This window comes from Chelonoidis abingdonii, chromosome 3, assembly GCF_003597395.2.
Source record: "Chelonoidis abingdonii isolate Lonesome George chromosome 3, CheloAbing_2.0, whole genome shotgun sequence".
Classification (NCBI taxonomy): Eukaryota; Metazoa; Chordata; order Testudines; family Testudinidae; genus Chelonoidis; species Chelonoidis abingdonii.
The window spans coordinates 12,277,473-12,299,173 of record NC_133771.1 but is presented as its reverse complement, the minus strand read 5'-3'; the positions used below and the strand labels follow the sequence as shown (position 1 = coordinate 12,299,173).

At 45.0% G+C, this 21,701-nt stretch overlaps 1 protein-coding gene across 1 annotated transcript in view; it reads right to left on the bottom strand.

Moving 5' to 3' along the window:
- The window catches only part of PKHD1 (PKHD1 ciliary IPT domain containing fibrocystin/polyductin), a 394,719-nt gene that overhangs the window by 308,232 nt on the left and 64,786 nt on the right, over window positions 1–21,701 (bottom strand). Inside the window, exons 28-33 of the mRNA XM_032796706.2 lie at window positions 19,163–19,293; window positions 13,730–13,865; window positions 9,457–9,652; window positions 8,857–8,924; window positions 4,869–6,494; window positions 2,434–2,577 (exon numbers count right to left, since the gene is read on the bottom strand). Of these exons, the coding sequence (XP_032652597.2) occupies window positions 2,434–2,577; window positions 4,869–6,494; window positions 8,857–8,924; window positions 9,457–9,652; window positions 13,730–13,865; window positions 19,163–19,293 (2,301 nt within the window). The remainder of the gene's footprint in view (window positions 1–2,433; window positions 2,578–4,868; window positions 6,495–8,856; window positions 8,925–9,456; window positions 9,653–13,729; window positions 13,866–19,162; window positions 19,294–21,701) is intronic.

The window sequence follows — 21,701 nt, the reverse complement described above, 5'->3', positions numbered from 1 at the left end:
GCGCGCTCTACATAAAAATACATCAAGGGAAGGTATTTCTGCAACAGGATGATGATGCATCCACTTCACCAGTCCCTGGCACTGGGCACAGCCAGGAAATATCAGAAGTGCTTCTAATCTGCATGCACGTGCCTCTGTACTGAAGTGTAGCAAAGGCCCCAAAATCATGTCTCCCTAGGCCTCTGTACACAGCTTGTCTCCCTGTACCGCTGCAGTGGTTAGGAACCTCTCTGCTGAGTGAATGAGGATAGCAAAAGGGAGCTCTGTTTGTCTACAGCTCACTAGTCTAGCTGGTAGGGGCCAGCCAGCACATCACAAATGTAAAACTCCAAGATAATAGCACCAAGTAAGCAGCAGATGTGAATCTTGCTTAAAAAGATCTTTGGCAGGCCAATTATCATCTAAAAATATAATCTGCAAATACAATTATAATCAAAATGTGAATATCAGGCTATTTTACCATTTGTGGTGTGTTTGTGAGATATGAACGCATTTGAGTTTGTGTATACAAACATTTTATATATTTATGTTTATGTGCCTATATCAGCATTGCAAATATCTACTTGCCCCTAAACTAATGTGAGTTTGTTTTTTAGTTTGTTTTGTTTGATCAGAAAAAAACAAATATTTTTCTAAGTGTAACAGGTCATCACTGGTAGAGGGTAGGTGAGAGAGAGAGAGAAGTTAGCCTTCTCAATGGCATATTTGGTAGGATATGAGATAAATATCTTTTAATTCAGCAAGAGCTGAGCAATAAACAAGGAAAAATCTTATTTGTCTGTTTAGAGGGAAGTGCAGCCTATCCAACTCAATCCCCCAAACTAAATAACCAAGAAACTCTTTGATACAATCAATCAGCATTCGCTTGCTGACATCTAGTGCCCATTTGAAGTATTATCTGGACAAGCATATTCTTTCCACCTCAGCAATGGTCCAAAGCACAGTAAATTTAGGAATGTCGTTCTTCATGTTTTCATAGTCTCAATCATTTTTTTGTATTTTATTCTATTTATTTTTCTTGAATAACCAGTCTCCCCCGCCCCTCATCCCGGTATTCAAGCACTGAGTCTTTTAACATGAGATATCCCAGTTCCCAGGACAGAGCTTAAAGGAAAGTTCCTAGGATTGTTCCCAAATCCTGTTTAAATAAAGTGATTATTTGCACCCACATCCAAACACACACAGTTTTGGTTTGTATTTTGAGACTGCCTATCGAGAAACCTAGAGGATGATGCAAAATGACAAGTAGGAATTCCACAAGTTAGCAGTCACAGATACTCTCATAGCATCACTGCATAGGATGGGAGGGATTTATAGATCCATGGAGGAGCAGAGACCATGGACTTTTGAGCTCAGGGAGGTCTCTAGAATTTGAAGAAATACTATATGTAACCCACACACTTCCTGGGTGTGGTGTTCTATCCTCTTTTGTGGCACTGAGACCACTTAGAGATTAATGAGTCTGCTACAGCCTTAGCTAAGGGCCATGTGCCTTTTAGCTCATGCAGTAGAGGCTCATGCATTTAGCTCCAGAGGTTCAATCCCACTCCCCAATGACCGGGGTCTGTCAGTGTTTCAAGTCAGGGCTCACCTGGGATATCAACTAGAGAGTCTCAGAAGCTTCGGACAAGCTTCCTCAGCTAGGAAAAGTATGTAACCTACACATGTCCTGGATGTGGTTCTCTGTCTCCTCTAGTAGCAGCGAGAACACTTAGAGATTAATGAGTCTGCTACAGCCTTAGTTAAGAGGCATGTAGCTCCAGAGGTCCCAGGTTCGATCCCAACAACCAGGGTCTGTCCATGTTACATACAGATCTCAGGGTACTCACTTAGCTCCTCTACCCTTAGAGTACCTTGAAGGTACTTGCATTGTAAGTCCCTCAGGGCAGGACCATCTCTTTGCCATATGTTTGTTTGTAGACTGCCTATCACAACGAGGCCCTGGCCTGCAGAAGCTACTGCATACCAATAACAATACCCTGCATGCATGCATGCCATAGTCTCCTCCCACCCCATTCCCTACTTCCTGCCATCGAGAGAAGAAAGGTGTAAGTGCTTCTGCTGGATTGTTTCCATGGGAATGATGCTGCAGAGACAGGCTGTCATCCAGCCACATGCCATCTCTTATCACATCTCCCACACACTCACAAAACAGTGACTATGTGGTGTTTCCAGACAAGGCCTGATCCTTGCCCACTGACATCAATAGAAAGACTCCCATTGACATCAGTGGGATTTTGGATGAGGGTCAGGATGCGGTGGCTGCTGCCATGTTGGCTCCTCTCCCTTCCCCATGGTAGTTTTTGGGCCATCAGAGGTGCCCCTCTCCTCATCTGCACTGGGATTTTTTGCAATGGGAATCCAGGACATGTGGTTTGAGGTCAGGGATAGATTTTAGGAGGGTTCATTATCCATCACAACATGTTAACTGACCATCCAAGCGTGGGGCCAAGCAGCTCACATCGGTTGTCGTGATATCACCTAGCATTTCACAGGGAGCACCACAGATGGTCACGGAGGTGTTTCCTGGAGCAAACCCAGTGCCATGCACGTGCACTTCTCCTCCACCCAGGCCACCTAGGAAGAGAATAGAGAAAGGGATTTAAAACAGAGCTTCATGACTGGCTGTTAATGAAACCAGCCTGGAACTGCAGCCTCAATTTACAAGGGCCTCAGAATCTGCCTTTACACTTGCATTATGGGTAAGGGAAAGGCCATCACAGATGTGCCTCAGTTATCCACAATACTTGGAGCCAGATCATCTCTGGCCACTGCATCTTGCATGGTTCTACAGAGGGTGAGGGGTGATTGTGATGCTGCACTACCTTTAATGCCCCATCCCGAGACAAAACGTAAGGACTGCTGGTTCCTTCATGTACCCATTTAAGGTTAAGTAGATGCACTCTGTGAACTCAGAAGTGTCATGCCAATCTAAAATTGGTGGAAGTGAGATGAGAATCAGGCCTACGGTTTCTGTTTCTATGGAGGCAGTGTGGGGCTCTGATAATTACCTGCTTTGTGATGTGGGAAAGTCACTTAGCATCTCTCTGTTTCCCCTGCCAATCTTTATCTATCTTGTCTATTTAAATTGTTATTTTTTCAGGGCTGGACTGTCTCTTTCTATGTGTCTGTACAGCACCTTGCACAATCATCTTGGCTGGGGCCCCAGGCACTATAATAAAGACATAAATAAATAATGTTTTCTGTCATTGACTTGCTGTGTTACTGAGTTTCAAAAGTAGCCACTGACTTCAGGCACCTGCATTTTTGTGTGTCCATCTTAAGAGAGTTAAGGTCAGATATTTTCAGAAGTCAGTGGAAGCTGGAGGCACTCGGACCTTCTGAAAATAAGGGGTTAGATGTCTCAAGTTCTGCACCCAAATACCAAGGGAATAAAATGAATGAATGCTTGGAAAACATGGGTGTGCATCCCTCTGTGCCTTCATTTGCCCCAGCGTGGGATGAATACTGTGGTGTATGCAGCCAGAAGGGGAGGTCATCCTGCTTTTGTGTGAGTACAACGTTCCCTGTCTAGAGCTGGGTGAGAAACAGTTTTCCCAGCCTGTGAGAATTTCTGAAGTTTCAAAAATCTATAATCCTAAAAAGTTTTTGGATTAGGTCAATCAAAATGTTTCATATAAAAAATAAATACCCTTTTTGGTATAATTTAACTAACATTTCAAAACAAGATGGTGATTCAGACTGAAAAAACTAATTGTTTCAAATAGATGTCAAAATAGGATATTTTGACAATTTACAAACTTTTTTCAAATTGTGAGAGTTGCCAAACACAACTCTTCCCTATAAATTGTTTTGTTTTTGATGAACTGGTATTTTCCAACAAACAGTATGTTTCAAAAGAAGATTTCTGACCAGCCATACCCCTGTCTGCTAGAACCACCTTTACACAGTTGGAATCACCTTTTCCATCCCACAACATCTTTTTTATAAAACTCTCCAAGATCTTAAAATTATTTTTTTCTGTAACACACGTTGCCTGTGCAGAATTTATGGAGGCGAGATGTGGTATAACGGTTTAATCAGCACTCCACTGTGATGCGTAAACAAGGGGCATCATCATGTGTGAGTAACATGGGGATCTAACTGCTTGCCAATATAACATTTTTACAAGACTCTGCAGGATCGGTCCTGGGGTTGGGCCTGCTTTGAGAGGGAGGTTGGACTAGATGACCTCCTGGGGTCCCTTCCAACCCTGATATTCTATGAGTCTATGATCAAATCCATGCAGAGATACCTAGATAGATAGATCGGTCGGTCTTCAAATTTTGTGCTTGTGCCCATCAACACAGGCTCTGATTGCTTACCATTGTTCTTCTATTGAATCTTGGATACTATGTTTCACACCCAAATAAGGATTTTATTTTATGGGGGATGGGTAGGGGTATTTATGAATTCCTGAAAACAAGAGAATTTAGCATGTAAGCAGGTTTTTTTAAAAAAAAATATTTGGAGATATACATATCTCCTAGAACTGGAAGGGACCTTGAAAGGTCATCAAGTCCAGCCCCCTGCTTTCACTAGCAGGACCAAGTACTGATTTTTGCCCCAGATCCTGAACTGGCCCCCTCAAGGATTAAACCCACAACCCTGGGTTTAGCAGGGCAATGCTTAAACCACTGAGCTATCCCTCCTCCTAGACCCTAGCCAGGGCACTTACTCATAGTCTGTGAAAGAAACAAATCAGGCCACATTCACTCTCCCCAATACTCTAGATTTTAGTATGTTTGTTGGGAGGAGGTGGGGGTCACTAGTGATTTCCTCTCTTGCAAACTCCAAATACAGATTGTGACAGCTCTGTCACTGCTGTTACCTGGGAGATAGTCATTCCCAGCCACTCATGCACTTACCCCAGTTGTTGCGTGTCGATGTGATGGTAAGCGGAGAGGTGAATGTCAAGTTTGACGAAGCCCAGCCTCGGAGGAAGTCACCACCGAGGACCCGGTATTCTCCAGCAGGAAGCCGGGGAGCTGAGCACTGTAAAGTGGTGAGATTGCCAGTGATGTTGGTGCAGGGGGAGTCCCCAATGGAAATATGCATGCCTTCCACCCCCGTGATCCGTGACACGGTCATTGTTAAAAGAAGGCCCACCGGAGGCAGAAGGAAAAGGAAAATGGGGGTGAACTCTTCACTGTAACTTATTTCACCAAGGTAGTACGAGATGCCATCTATTTCTAGAGTTAAAGCATGGATCCCATTGCCCAGAGGAACAGAGCACCGGACAACCACATAGCTGACATCTGTAATGAGACAGGGTTGGTTCCCAACAAGAATGGAAGTGCTGTTCCTTCCTTTCAGTGCTGCCCCTTGTATGGCAAGAAGGCCCCCACCATTGGTACTGAAATTTTGGGGGTAAAATTTGAGCACATAAGGAATGATGGTGAAGATATGGGAGTCCCTGCTGAAGCAAGCGTGCCCACTTCTTCTGTTGGACACAGAAAGGCTGTGCTCCCCTGGGGAAAGGCAGCCTGTGTTGCATTGTATGCTGGTCTCATTCCAGAAAATTACGTTACAAGAGTCACGACTGTCCACTTGTATCACAAGTTCATCAGTTGCCAAAGCTAATCTCTGGCCTCTGATCAGCAGAGATGACAATGTCCCATTGATCTCCCAGACCACAGCATCCACTCTAGGGGTCCACTCTTTCAGCAGATGGAGGGCACAGTCTGAGAGGCAGACACTCTGGATTCCATTTACCATCACTGTGACATTAAGGGCTTGAGATGCATCAGGCAACCACCAGTCACCCAGAGGAGGTTTCCTTGGAAGAAGAGTGCAGCTGATCCTGTTGTGATCTACACTGCGGATCTCACAAGTATAGTTACCCGTCAGGCTCACATGAACTGAATTCCTCCTGGATTTTAGACCAAGACCGAATATAGTGAGCAACAGCCCACCACAAGCTGAACCTTGTGATGGAATTATGGCCCTTACCTCTGGGACTAATTTAAAGTTCTGAAGTGCTGCCGTCACGTTGGCATAGCCCAGCTGCTTCTGGAGAAATCTGACGGGATAGATCCCAGGTTCCAGAGTGCTCAGTGGGAAGGAGCATTGAGAAAGGGTTGTGGATTCATTGGCACATTGAAACTCCAGCTCACATTCAGAGTCTCCCAGCTTAGCCACTGAACCAGTTATATTTATTCCTTCTATGCCCAGACACAGACTGTCATTCATCATTTTTACTTCCACAGAGGTAACTACGGGAGTCAAAGCCATCTGGTAAGTAAAGGTGATACTCCTCTTTGGGAAGCTCCAGGAGGGAAGGAATGGAGAGGATCTGTTACCAATGAACACCCCCACAAGTACAGAGATGTCCTGGGACTCTATATTAGAGAAGTCAGCAGCCGGTGGGGTCTGGCACCATATTGTCTCTTCCATCAAGAGGGTAACATCACAGGTTTGCGTGCCAATAAAGACTGAAACCAGGGAAGAGTTTTGGCTAAAGCCTTTTCCAGAGATTGTGAGGATTGTTCCACCTAGGGATACAGATCAAATCAAAGGGTTAGGGCCATGGAGTCAGCTCAGAGTGAATTCTAATATGGTGAAACTCCACGTAAATTTCTACAGCCACATTGTCTCAACTGCTTCTCCCCTTAAAATGAGATTCATTGGCACCTGATCGCCACATAGGGACCCTGAGTTTATATGACACTGCTTCCCAGATTAAGTCCTCACCCACCACTGCATCCCAGGATGTAACATTTAACAATTTAACATGGGGAGAGCAGCGAGAGTTTGAAAAATTCTAATCTCTGCGTTCTAAGGATCGGTTTGCCAAGCACAGGGTTCTTCAAAACTGGCCACTTTACCCTGTGATCGCTGTTTGCCTGGCAGCTGCATTCCAGCTATACGTCCCTGGAGTATGGGCTGGTCCCCCTCCTCCTTTTGCAGAATGGCATGAACTAACTTGCACATGAGATTGTGATGCAACGCCATATAGCAGTGGAGAAATATCAGACTGCAGTGCAGATATCACCAAAGCTAACCCTTTGTCTGCTAAGAAGAGGATTAAGCAAATCAGAACACACAGTGGAGTGAGCTCAGGCTTTCAGCTGCTATAACTCAGGCCTAAATTCCTCTATTCCAAGTCTAAACTCCTCAAGATCTTTGGCAAGTGCTTCAGCAAGAGAGCTCTCCTTAGGAACTATATAATTTGTTGACGGCTCTATTAGCACGACAGAGTTTTTGAAGGACCCAATAGCAAGGTGTGCCCAAATCTTGCCCAATTCAATGCTGTATTGGTAACCTGCCATGACATCAAGAGGCCACATGTTAATGGCATAAAACTGAGAGATTGCAGCTATCGTCATCTTTAATACAGAGATGCACCATGTGCAACTCCATGTCCCAGCTTGCAATACTCCATTCTGAGCCAATCAGCCTCCACTGACTTCAAAGTGGTGCATTCCATGCTCCAGCCTATGGTCACTGTGTGGGATTAAAGAAGGAGGCCCTGGACTATAGACTATTCACTAGCTATCCTATGTGACTTTCTAGAAAGTTTCAGTACATTTTTTCATAAAGTCAATAAACCCCAGCCCTCTCAAAAAACAACAAAGTGGAACTAGTATGACTCAGCCAGCTTTCTCGCTCAGCACTGGTTCTGAAGCATCCTGATCCCCAGATGGTGCACTCTTTGGGGTAGCATCCCTGTCTCCACTTTCGTTGGTAAAATGCCTGGCATGCTGCTGGAGCTGAACATCATTCGTAACCCATCATTTTTTTCTTAAACCTTGAATTTACTTCTAAAAAGAGAATTCTTCTACAATCCACATTTTTTTTTTATTATTTAACCTTCCAGTTTGATGGGCTTTGCTATATCTAAGTTGGCATCAGCTCTCAAAGCTGAATAATAATATTTGACACTTTATCTAATGAACCAACACAAAGCCCCTCTGCGATTATGGCCAGCAGAGGAGTTAAGTGATTTGGCTAAGGCAAGCCATAGCATCCGTCAGTTTCTAGGTCCCAGTCCTACACTTCAAGGATAAGACTATGCATCCCTTCCTACCCTCCACTAGGCCCAGATTCTCCTTTTCCTAACTCCAGTTTTACACGGGAGGAGGTCCACTGAGTTCAGTGGAGATACTGCTGATTTACACTGGTGTGAGACAGAGCAAAATCAAGAACTTAAATTTCTATGACTTAAAATGTTCATTGCCTCCCTATCTGCTACACAGCAAAGCAACAGAGACGCTTCACTTAGGCCCTGATCCTGCAAAGGTTTATGGTCAGCTTTTGTCCTAGTGGGACTCTGAGTATACATCAAAGACTTATGCACGTTGAATGTTAAGCACTGGGATCTCCGGACTGAAAGCACCAGCACTGGTTATTCAGGTGTGAATGGTTTTTGTGCATTTGGTTCATTCATGAGGGGAAACAAATTCAAAGGACAGCGGACCTTGTCATCAACCCTATGGCCAACTGTTCCAATATTAGCTAGACAGTCCAAAGGTGGGCTGCTCAGTACACTCACACACACCCAGAAAGTCCCAGGCAGGCAGCTGCTGCCTGTCAATACAAGTCTACATAATAAGGGTTCACATATTTACAAATGCCACCATCTAAACAGCTGTGAAATTGGACATTCTTTCCAATCAATCAAAGAGGGGAGATGAGTCCTTGATCCCTTGATGGCCTCCAGAAGTGGTGACAGATGTGCTGATGCTATTTACCCAGTGCTTAATTTGCACTAGGGTTGAGCCTCAGCACCTCTGAGCTTGGTAGTTCATAACTCCAGCACCTCTGGGCTTGCCGCATCAGTTATGAAAGTAAAAAAAAAAAAAAATTGTTTGAGCCCCAGCACCTCTTTCATTACAAATTAAGTGCTGTATTTACCCAGAACAGAGCCACAGCAGGGCTCTACGCTGAGGATCTCAGTGTTGTACTGGATGAACGGATCAACTCTGCAAAACACAAACACAGGATCAGCTCTTTACTTTTCCTTTTTATCCCACATGCTTTTCTCTCATTGCCTTTCCTGGCTGGATCCCCGAATAGCTTCCCTACATCTCCTGCTTCGTTCTATGCCATCTCCCGGGTGCCCTCTTACAAGGCACTGTCATTCCAGACCACAAAGACTCTCTTTCCTTGGAGCCCAGGCATGTAACTAGCTGGTCAGGGTCTCTATGGAGCAACATGAAGGGACAAATATTATGAATACTACTGAAGCAGTACAAAGTGCTACTGACGGCAGTGGGACTAAAGCACATGCTTAAGAGCTTTGCTGAACAGGGATTCACCACTGAATCAGGGTTGTAGTAATTGCTCACCATTTGTAAAACAGACAGCACAGCTCTTCATTAGCAAGCTGGCTCTGATACCGGCCCATGTTTCCTTTGGTTTTCCATTAACTCTAAAATCCCAAGCAGAATTTAGCCTAAAATCCCAAGTCGAAATGAAGTTCACATTCTTAAGGAAATAGGCACATTCACTCACCCACGTGAGCCAATTGCAATGCCATTGATGATGACTGAAAGGTTGTACCATCCATCTGCCAGGGCAGGCAGCACTACATCGACGCCATGGGCTGTTCGTGCTTGGATCTGTGCCACAGTGGCCTCAATTTTGACCTGTACATCTAGGCCAGTACAATTTGTGAAGGAAGATATTCCAATCTGGAGTGACTGGAGCCCTGTGGAAAGGAGAAGACATGAAGCAATCAAGTTGTTTGTTGCTACCATGAATCTAGTGCATGGGCAAGTGTCAGGGCAAGAGAAGTCTCTTCACAACACAGGCTGTGGCAATGCAAACTTCTTCGGCATATTGTCCCGCCCATGTGCAGACTCATTTAACTCTCTCTAAGTGGTCTCAGTGCCACTGGATAGGCCAGAGCACCGCACCCAGAAGGTGTGTGGGTTACACTTACATCAGAGTCAAATAAAGTTTGAAACTTTGAAAGCCTGTGAAGTTGTCTATATTAATAACCTGAACTCTTTGGACTCTTGGTCAATTGTCAGCTTAATCCAAAAATGCCTGGAAGGCCTTAATGTCATTTATTTATTTTGATGATAGGAGGAAAATTATATTAAAAGCCAAAGTCACTGACTTCTGAATAAGAGATTGAGCTCCCAGTACCATCACCATTCATGAGATTCTATAACATTAAGAAGTTCTGTACACCTATGCTGCCTGCGGCTAGAAAAATCTCCTCTTGGTGTTATCGTATCTGAATAATATTCAGATGATATAGGACACTTTCCCTTATTTATGCATTCTGAAGTATTAAAAAATGAAAAGGGGAGAGGGGAATGGAACAGAAACTCCGTGTGGGCAGTAAGGAGGGTGATCAGTTTGCTTCTTGCATTGGTGCTAAGTCCAGCCAGGCTGGTGAACCTAGAGGGAGTTTTATTACAGTGCATAGTGCAGAGATTGGATAGGCTTGAAAGACAGATGAAAAAAGAAAGAAATCAAAAGAGACAGGACTGTGTGGGGATGGGAGAGTCTGTTCTTCCTTTCCCCCACCCTGCTCCATCACTCTTCATTCCTGTTCCCGTTCTCTGAAACAACACCGTAGGGCTGCGATGATTGTGAAATGGCTGGGGTCAGGTTCTGCTGCTGACAACATTCTGCCCATGCTCCTGGGATGGGGTCCCACAGCACATGGTCTTCTGGGCAACCTCAGGGAGTGAGGTCAAATTCAGACTTCTCCCCCTGCCCAGGCACTGAGCATGAGATCCCAGACCACAGGTATCTTCTTGGGCTGGCTAGACGTGGCAATGTTATTTATATTACAATAGTACCTTGAGGCCCCACGGAGATCAGAACCTCATTGTCCTTAGTGCTGTACAGACAGTATAACCCACACACCTTCTGGGGGTGGTGATCTGTCCCATCTAATGGCACTGAAACTACTTAGAGAGAGAGATTAATTAGTGCTCTACAGCCTTAGCTAACAGGGAGCTGGCTTTTAGTTCATGCTGTAAAGGCTCATGCACCAAGCTTCAGAGATCCCTGGTTCGATCCCATCCACCGACAACTGGGGTCTGCCGGTGTTACAACAGCTCCTGCCTCAGAGAGTTTACAACCAAAATACACAAGGCAGACAAAGGGTAGGAGAGGTGAAGTGACATGTCCAAGGTCACAGAGCAGCTCAACAACAGAGCTGAGACTGGAACCCAGGTCTCCTGGCTTCCAGTCCAGTGCCCTATCTATTAAACCCAACACCGCCTGCTCATTACATTTGGGATGCAACTTCAAATGCCCAATATCTAGAAGGCTGTCTCTAACCTTCATCCTCTAAACTAAGCTTGCTGTGTTGATTCTGGGGTCAGCAACTGATTCCCCACTCTCCGATTTTTTCTTGGTCCTGGATCATTCAGTCCAACCCCAAAATCTAACCATGGCAACAACCGGGCTGCTGCTGACTGGCAATACTTGTCTCTTCAGAGAGAGAAAAGAGGGGTTACATTCTAGATATAGTAGATTGGCATGTACGCCTTTAATGTTCCTTGCTGGGAAATATTTGCTAAAAAGAAAGGCTTCAGCCAGGGCCATCCTTACCCACGTGCAAACTCTGCAGCTGTGTAGGGCACCAGGAAATTTGGGGCACCATATTGCCCCAAATTTCCTGGTGCCCTATGCAGCTGTGTGCTTCTCCAGTGGCCAGCCCAATCCCCCAGCCGGCTGAACCAGACAGGAAAACTGCCCCCACCCCTGCTCCACCTCTTCCCACCCCTGATCAGTCCCAGCCCAGCTGCGTAGGGCACCACTATGTCGAGGAACAGCCCTGGCTTCAGCATCAGGAAACTACTAACTTAAGATAACTGAAAAAAGTGATAATAGGGGGCAGAAGAGGAAGTTAGTAAATATTTACATCCAATGGGCTAAGTCTTCAGAGGGACACGCCAGGGTCTGACGTGTTTCCACTATTTTATTTTCAGTGAACTACATATTTTCAGAAAGTGCTGGAGTTGGCCATGGAGCAAGCTGCCAGAGGAGATCAGGCAAATCCAGAATCTGGCCGTCAGCTGTGAAACCTTCTCCCCTTCAGAAATGCCTATCCATCATAAAAGTAACACCCAGAACACTGACACCCCGTCTAACTTTCAAGCATGAGAAACCCACAGCATTAAAGAGAAGAAATTCATAAAAGATAAATTAAACATGCAAACTGCACCCCAAGCAGAGTTTTGGCCTTGAAAATGAAGATGTGCCAGAGAGTCCATCAAGTTTACTAGGGACTTCGCTACAACAATTGATTTAACGTGGAATGTGCTCAGTTGTGGAGCAGTATGAGACTGGCTTGAGAACTGAAACCTTCTGAGAGGCAATATGGCCTAACATATAGAGCCTAGTACTCAGGAAACCTGGGTGCAGCTTTGACACTGGTCTGCTGGATGACCTTGAGCAAGTCACTTGACAGCCCTGTGCCTCAGTTTCCCCAACTATAAGATGGGGATAATGATACTTACTAGGGCTGGGCAGAAAACAATAATTCCATTTACTGAAACATTTGGAAGTTTTGACCTTTTTGTTCCATTACAGAATAAATATGAGCCTATTTGAAATTTTTCATTTAAAAAAAAAAAAAAAAAGAGAAAAAAAGAGACCCAGAAAAGCCAATGGTCTAGTCCTTCGGTAAGTCACTTAGCAGACAGAGAACCCAAGTTCAAGTTCCCATCTCACACTGAGTGCCCTAATCATTGGGCTATTGGCTAGTCTACGGTGGCTTCTCTCTCTCTTTCCAGAAATTCTATTCTGGCCTGAGATGCTGTTTCATCAGAAACTTTTCAGCCAGATCTCTCTTTTGAAAAGTGCTTTGAGGTCTACTGATGAAAAGGGATGAGAGATGTGTTTTTATTGCACCTCTACTACAGGTATAGTATGGACAGTAGCAACGCAAGTTCTCGCTCATTTCTAGCCCCCCACTACACACATGCTACTATGCCCTGAATTTGAACTACCTCAGGGATGTGAAGGTAGGTCAGTCTCTATGGCCCATTCTCATCCCTTGACTGCTCACCATGCCAGCAGGACACCCAGTTGTGATGGCAGTTTATAAATATGGACACCCACCTATATTAAGCTGAAACCAATGACTCTTCTCACATGGTCCTCAGGGGAGCCATCAGATGGCAAGAGCCTTTGTTCACTACTGAACAAGGCCAGACTGGAACTGGTGACCTGAGAGTAAAAGGCACCGTGTGCCAGCATCAATCCCCAGTCCTCTTAGTCACCTAGTGCCTCTGCCCTGCCCGTGTTGTTGACGACAATGGAAAATGAAACTTTTTAGAGCAGTCATATTTTTACACCAGCCGTCTCTTTGCATTTTGAGACTGTGGCTTCATAGATTCATAGACTTAAGGTCAGAAGTGACCATTATGGTCACTGCACAACGCAGGCCACAGAATCTCACCCACCCACTCCTATAACAAACCCCTAACCTATGTCTGAGCTATTGAAGTTCTCAAATCGTGGTTTAAAGACCTCAAGGTGCAGAGAATCCTCCAGCAAGTGACCCATGCCCCATGCTGCAGAGGAAGGCAAAAAACCTCCAGGGCCTCTGCCAATCTGCCCTGGAGGAAAATTCCTTCCTGACCCCAAATATGGCGATCAGCTAAACCCTGAGCATGTGGGCAAGACTCACCAGCCAGCACCCAGGAAAGAATTCTCTGCAGTAACTCAGATCCNTGGAAGGCTGTTGCAGAACTTCACTCCTCTAAGGGTTAGAAACCTTCATCTAATTTCAAGTTTAAATGTCCTTTGTCACCTGCTGTGCTGCTTCTGTTTCTGCTCAGCGATACAATGGCTGGATTTAAAGAAGGATCGTACTTAAACACCTCAGTGAACGTGGCAGACTGGGACCCAGCGGTTAGTGTCACAGGGACAACATATTCTTCATCCCCCTGGAAAACAGAGTTTGAAAAAAGAGCAGAGGTGAACATGTTCTAGTAAAACACAAGTACCTCCTTCCCTTACATGCAAGATTAAGAGAATTAATGTCCTGACCTGAGCTTATCAGCTAGAGAAGCATCTGTAGAGCATAAGTAGAACCCAAGATGGGTCACTGCAAGGTGCTGACTAACGTGTATGGACACCAGTCTCCTCTGCTCAAGTGTGTGTGATTTTGATGCCCAGTAGTGGGTGCCTCCAGAAAATATGAGCCATAACACCACTACAGCAGTCAAATAGTACTGACATATGTTGCTGGAGCCGAAGGTTTGCAGTTCTAGTCCCACTTCTGTTTGTGTAAAGCTTAACTACTGAACTTGGTGTTTGCAGTCATTGATTTGGAACAGCATTTAACCACTCGGACACATATAGCCTGCAAGCAATCCACCAGTGATGAACATATAGATAAAAGAGAAAGGGCTACATAAACCTCTCCCACCCCCCTGCAAATTGATTCTCCCCCAGATGGGTGTAGCCTGATCTTAGATTATATATTGATTACTTAAGAATCCCCAATCATCACTTTGAGGGTTGACAGGTTCTTGCCCCAAGATCAGGCCCAGTATTTAAATTATTATATAGTTGGGAATCCTGATGTGCACAGTTGAAACACTCTCACTATAGGAACTCTTTTATATTTACAAATATAATTCATTAATACATTTAGCACAGTCACAAACACCCCAACTTAGTAAGATAGAGATACTACAGAATGTACATCTGCACCTCCATATACTCACACCATCCCTTGTAAAACAACCTAAAATGTTAACCATCACCTTTCCCATCATCACCAGTGGCCATAATTCTGGCACAATTCCCAAGGACTACTTCTCTTTCTCCTACTGCCCCTAAGCTAGGATGCCACTTTTATAATACGTTACGCTGATGCCATTATGTTTGATGCATATTCAGTAGGGGATTTTTCCCTTCTCCTTATTTGTATTTCCTCACCTCACTAATGTTGGAGTGTCTTTTTCCTATAGGTTAGTATATCAATGATCTCAACTCATTATACACGTCAGTTCGTTACCATGGCCCTTTTCTGGTTAGGTATCACATTTGTTATCTCTGTCCTAACTCGTTATTTCAGTTCTTTCCAAGTTCTAAGTTGTGGTGTACCTGTTACATTTAAAAGGGTCTGAACTCAGGAAAGCGCCTATGTCAACCTGCTTTAACACATCCTCTCTGTTAAATGTCACAGTCATACATGGACCTTATGCTTTAGCTCCATTTATCTAGGTAAAAGGTCCCAGACATATGTATGCTAACTTTGCCTTAGCTCACCATATAGGATGCAGCCTGCAGGTCCCTTGTGTTACAGCCAAAATATACCCTAATATAAACCTATTATAATCAAACAAATAATCAAACCTATAAGAAAATAAAAAACTTATAAGAAAAGGTATATATAAAGCAACTGGATAGCGTAGTTGTTAAGAGCGCCGCCCTTTGATACAGGGGACCTCCCTTTGATATGAGAGACCGGGATTCAAATCCCGGTTGGTACCCAACTTTCCAGTAGGGGTCCTTGGGCAAAAGATCCCCTAATGCTTCACCTGCCTACCTCAAATATGAGAGTGACACAAACTAGGAGAGTCATGCCGGCTCGGACATCGCCTGGGTTAACAAGGTCCATGCCAGATGTTGAGGAACCAGGACAATCTGACGATAAGTGGGCTACTGGAACAAACCATTCATGGACGAGACAAGAGAACCTGGAATTGATGGAATGCTACTACAACAGTAGACCTAATGAGAGGGGATATATGAAACGTATGAGGGGACTATGGATGGACAAAAGACCTACATCCACACTTACTGAGAAACAGCTAGTTACCCAACGCTTCAACATAGTAAAGAGGAAGCTGCTCTCACAGCCTGAGATAGACCAACTCCACATTACATCCCAGACTCAAGAAGACCTGGAAGAACAAGTGGATGTGCAGCCCACACCTGAAGCTGAAACTTCACTGCCACCCCCTCCATTGCAGAGCACAGCAGCTGATATGAGGCATAAGATCATGGAGAAACTAGCTACAGTCAATCCTCGAGACCGATTACCAAGGCTCAGTGGAGAAGTACCATCAGCTAGTATGTTAGAAGATGCCAATAGAGCCCTCATGACAATCCCTACTACCACCATAACTCAAACCAATGAACTGGTATACGCTACAGCCTCTGTAATCCTGGAGATGCTTGGCTACACGATCAAGAAGAACAACAGTATGTACCCACCCTGGAAAATGAGGTTGGAGGATAAGATCAAGGCGACTCGGAGAGAAGTTAGTCAGCTGGTGGAACTACAGAAGGGTGTAGAGATTAAGGATAAGACTCGGCTACTGAAAAAATACAAGGGCCTGACTCCATCTGAAGCCCTAGAGACTGCTAAACAAAGGCTCACAGCACTAGCTACCAGGCTAAGGAGATACACTAGAGAAGCAGAGGCCAAAAAAGTAAATGCCCTGTTCTCCAAAGAACCATCCAAGGTGTACTCCCAACTGCAGTGCAACAACACAATAACAGCAGAGCCACCAGCAGCAGAAACTGAACAGTACTGGAAGAACATATGGGAGAAAGAGAAGACTCATAACACCAGTGCAAAGTGGCTGCAGGACCTGAGAACAGAGCACAGCAATCTCCCAGAACAGAAACCAGTCACCATCACAGTAGAAGACATCCAGCAGCGGGTCAAGAACATGAAGAGCTGGACAGCACCTGGACCAGACATGATCCACACCTACTGGCTAAAGAAACTAACAGCAGTGCATGAACGCCTAGCAGCACAGATGAACCAGCTGCTAGCAGCAGGCTCCCACCCAAACTGGCTAACACAAGGAAGGACAGTGCTGATCATGAAAGACCCCTGCAAGGGAACAGAACCGTCCAACTACCGGCCAATAACCTACCTCCCCACAACATGGAAAGTCCTATCAGGCATCATAGCCGCCAAGCTACAGGACCATATGGGCCAGTACATGAGCACAGCTCAGAAGGGCATTGGGAACAACACCAGAGGCTCAAAACACCAGTTGCTCATAGATAGAGCAGTCGCCCAAGACTCAAGGTCTAGACAGACCAATCTGAGCACAGCCTGGATTGACTATAGGAAAGCCTATGACTCAATGCCGCACACGTGGATCTGTGAATGTCTGGCGCTATACAAAGTCAACAGGACACTAAGGACCTTCCTCAAGAACTCAATGGGACTATGGAAGACAACACTGGAAGTCAACTCAAGGCAGCTTGCACAAGTGGCCATCAAGTGCGGCATATACCAAGGTGATGCACTGTCCCCGCTGCTGTTCTGCATAGGCTTAAACCCCCTCAGCCAGATAATCACAAGGACTGGATACGGGTACAGGTTCAGGAGTGGAACTACCATCAGCCACCTCCTCTACATGGATGACATCAAGCTGTATGCTAAGAATGAACGAGACATCGACTCGCTAATCCACCTGACGCGGATCTACAGTGAGGATATCGGGATGTCATTCGGACTGGAGAAGTGTGGCCGGATGGTAGTGAAGAGAGGGAAGGTAGTCAAGACTGATGGGGTGGAACTACCAGCGGGCCACATAGCAGACATACAGACCAGCTACAAGTACCTTGGCGTCCCACAGTCACATGGAAACCACGATGAGGAGGCAAGGAAGACAGCAACATCCAAGTATCACCAAAGGATAAGACAGGTCCTGAAGAGCCAGCTCAGTGGGAAGAACAAGATCCACGCCATCAACGGATACGCCCTGCCGGTCATCAGATACCCTGCCGGTATAGTGAGCTGGCCAAAGGAGGACATGGAGGCTGCCGATGTGAAAACCCGGAAGCTCCTCACAATGCACGGAGGTTTCCACCCCAAGTCCAACACCCAGAGACTGTATACCAGCCGGAAAGAAGGCGGGCGGGGCTTGGTGAGCGTCAAAGCCACTGTCCTGGACGAAACCCGGAACATCCAGGAGTACATCAGTAAGATGGCCCCCAAAGATGAGCTGCTGAGAGAATGCCTGAGGCAGCAGCAGACATGGGAGGAAGACCAAGCAGAAGAAGTGCCATGGCAAGACAAGACCCTGCATGGGATGTACCATCGACAGATAGCTGAGGTGGCTGACATTGGGAAATCCTACCAGTGGCTGGAAAGAGCTGGACTAAAAGACAGCACTGAGGCACTGATCATAGCAGCACAGGAACAGGCACTGAGCACCAGATCCATTGAAGCAGGGGTCTACCACACTAGAGAGGACCCAAGGTGCAGACTGTGCAGAGAGGCCTCAGAGACAGTCCAACACATAGTGGCAGGATGTAAGATGCAGGCAGGAACAGCATACACTGAACGGCACAACCAAGTGGCTGGCATTGTGTACAGGAACATCTGCACAGCGTATGGGCTAGACCCTCCCAAGACCAGATGGGAGATTCCACAGAAGGTTGTGGAGAATAGCAGGGCTAAGATTCTGTGGGACTTCCAGATCCAGACGGACAGGCAGGTACTGGCCAATCAACCAGACATCGTGGTAATAGACAAGGATCAGAAGACAGCGGTGGTGATAGATATAGCAGTGCCAAGTGACAGCAACATCAGGAAGAAGGAATATGAGAAGCTGGAGAAGTACCAGGGCCTGAAAGAGGAACTAGAGAGGATGTGGAAAGTGAAGGCCAAAGTGGTCCCAGTGGTGGTAGGAGCACTCGGGGCTGTGACTCCTAAGCTGGGTGAGTGGCTCCAACAGATCCCAGGAACAACATCAGAGCTCTCTGTCCAGAAGAGTGCAGTGCTAGGAACAGCTAAGATACTGCGCAGAACCCTCAAACTCCCAGGCCTCTGGTAGAGGACCCGAGGTTGAGGAAGACACATACCAACCATAGGGGTGAGAGGGGAATATTTTTTTTATATATATAGGCAAGTAAGCAGGCTAGCCTTAAATGTATCTCATGTACCTGTTATGTACGTCAGTTTGTTGCCAGAAGACTTCTGTGGTTGAATTATTTACCTGTGGTCAGAACTTTCCCTTAAACTCTATTTTCAGCTCCCCAAATGTTAGGGTTTTTTCCATTGGGCTGTTTATCTGTTCAAAGGTCATAGGTCTCAACCCTCATGTTAACTTGCTGAAGCTAACGTCTTACAGGACACAGGCCTGTAGGAGTCTAGCTTTACTGCTCAATATAATGCAAAGTAGAATATAATGCAATGCAGAAAATATAATGAAGGCAAGCTACTAGGCTACATGGACAAGTATGAAATGTTGTTTCTTACCCGAGAAGGAACTTCACATTCAATCCTCACTGAGTTGCTGGTGTTGGTGTTAATTGGACAAGGGTGAGATCCAAACAACACCTGGCTTATCCCTTCAAAACCAGTCCCTCGGAGGATCACTGAGCACCCTCCTACAAAACCAAAGATTTCATTGTAAGTGCAGTGTACAGAAAGTGTTTTAAAATGCATGAACTCCAATAAGGAGCAATTCCTACTGTTTAAAGCATAAGCAGATGGGTCAGAAGATCTGGGTTCTACTCCCAACTTTCCCATTGGCTTTCTGTTGGCCAAGTTACTTAATCTTTTGTGCTTCAGTTTCTCATCCCTCTAGTCTACTATTTGGACTGTTGCCCATGATAGAAACATGTTTTCATGCCCGACTTGATTAGTCTGGCAAGGCCTGTACTGTGATCTCAGCCAAGGAAAGATCCCTGACTCCAGTGTGAAACAAGTGACTAAACCGAAGCACCAGGAATAAAAATGAGCCTTATGCAGCAGGTGCCCTCACAGCTCAAGTATCTGCTGTGGAATAGGCTAAGGCACATGTCCGTGACACAGTCTAGAAAAGGAGACACAGCAGGGTTTGAACTACAGCAGCGTGTGAGGAAGAAAGTCACAAGAGGACTAGATGCTGTGAGCTACTGATAGACCTTAGCTCTCATATAAGACAATGAGAGTAGGAGGTCTTCAGCATTGCTCAGGATGATGCTCAAAGCAAGAGATAGACTTTAGCTTGTCTTTATAGAATATTAATCCCTGTCCCAATACCCAGGATCCAGACTCTGGTCTTTCAGTCAACCAGAAGTTTCAGAGACACTTAGAAGTGAAAGGGCAAAGATGAAGCAAACCCTGGGTTAACTGCACGGCGTCCCAATCTTTCCTCTGTTCTTTGATGCAGCTCACAGACAAATTGAGACAGATCAAAAAACCACAGCTGTTCACTCTAGCTAGGAACCTAAGATATTAGAACCTGATTACTCTGAAATTACATCATAACTGACAGTGTGGAAGACTAGTGGTAAGGAGCTCTGATAACAGCAATGTGTGAGTGCTATCACAGCAGCACCTCCCACTTAGCTCTCATACAGTACTCTTCATCTGCAGAGCTCAAAGCGCTTCACAACCAGGAAGGATGTTTTGGGGGTTAAGGCCCTGGATAGGGACTTGAGAAATCTGGGTCCAGTTCCCATCTCTGCCACATACTCCCTGTTTGACCTTGGGCAAATCATTCCATCTCTCCGCCTGAATCCCCTGTCTGTAAAATGGGGATAGTATTACTGCATTTCTCCTACCCTGTGCCTGTCTCATGCAAGCTCTTTAGAGCAGAAATTGTCTTACCATGTGTATATACAGCACCTAGCACAATGGGGTCCTGCTCTCACTTTGAGCCTCTTGGTGATATCATATGCAAATAATGAACAACAGTAAAAATCAGTGGAGTGGTACTAGATTACTCCAGCAATGATTTGGGCCAGAATATAGGATGATTGACACATTTTGCCTCTACATTTTTTTTCTAGACACCACTTTATTAAAGTCCTTCGGAGGTGGCCAGGAGCTTCTCTATGGACAATAACTCCATTTTCTCCCTGTTTTACAAACATGCCCACTCTTTCCTGAAATTCATTTTAGCACACAATGCATACTAACTTTTAGAAGTCACTGCCAAAAGGTATAAATGAAATCAAGAGCTTAGAATTTAAACAAAGAGTAACATGTTTGTATGAATAATGAGAACATCCTTAGTTACATGAGATAGGACAAAAAAATTAAAATGGATATAAACCCTCATACTTCATGGTGTGATTAATAGTGCTCAGGAAGAAACTTCTTCTATGGGAAGGCTACGCCATAACTATCTATTACAAGGTTTCTTGCACTCTCTTAAAGCATGTGCCACTGGCCACTGTTGAAGACATACCAGCCTAAATGGATTAATACATTTTAAGGCTGGAAGGGATTATTAAAATCATCTAGTCTGATCTATTAACAAAGGCCAAGTAATTTCTATAGTAAGACCATAACTTGTTCGAGCTGGAGCATATCTTTAGAAAGACATTCAGTGTTGACAAAGAATGTTAAGTGATGTACCAATCTGACCCAATAAAGTAATTCTACATTCTGCGCCTTGACATGATCTTCCTTCATGGAAGGTATGTTGAATGGAACACGGCTTTGACCCCATTTATGTTGATGCTATTTTCACACAAGGAATCATTGCTGAGTGATACAAGATACTCTGTAGCCTCTCCCTCTAGAAGGCTAAGTCTTCTGTGTTCACAACAGTGGAACGCAACTCAAAATTTAAGCCAGGTCTCGCCTGGGTGACTGCGAGATAAACAGCTCCAAATAAAGTGTACACTATTCACGTATACTTTATATCCATTAATGCACATAAGTTTCGATATCTGCACTGATATCCATATGCAAAATCACGTGTGCCTACTTTATGAGAGAATTGGAGAGGCATTTTAATGGAAGAAATTAAAAACACAGATGGAAGCTGTAATTCTTTCCAATTACAAATGTTCAAAGCATG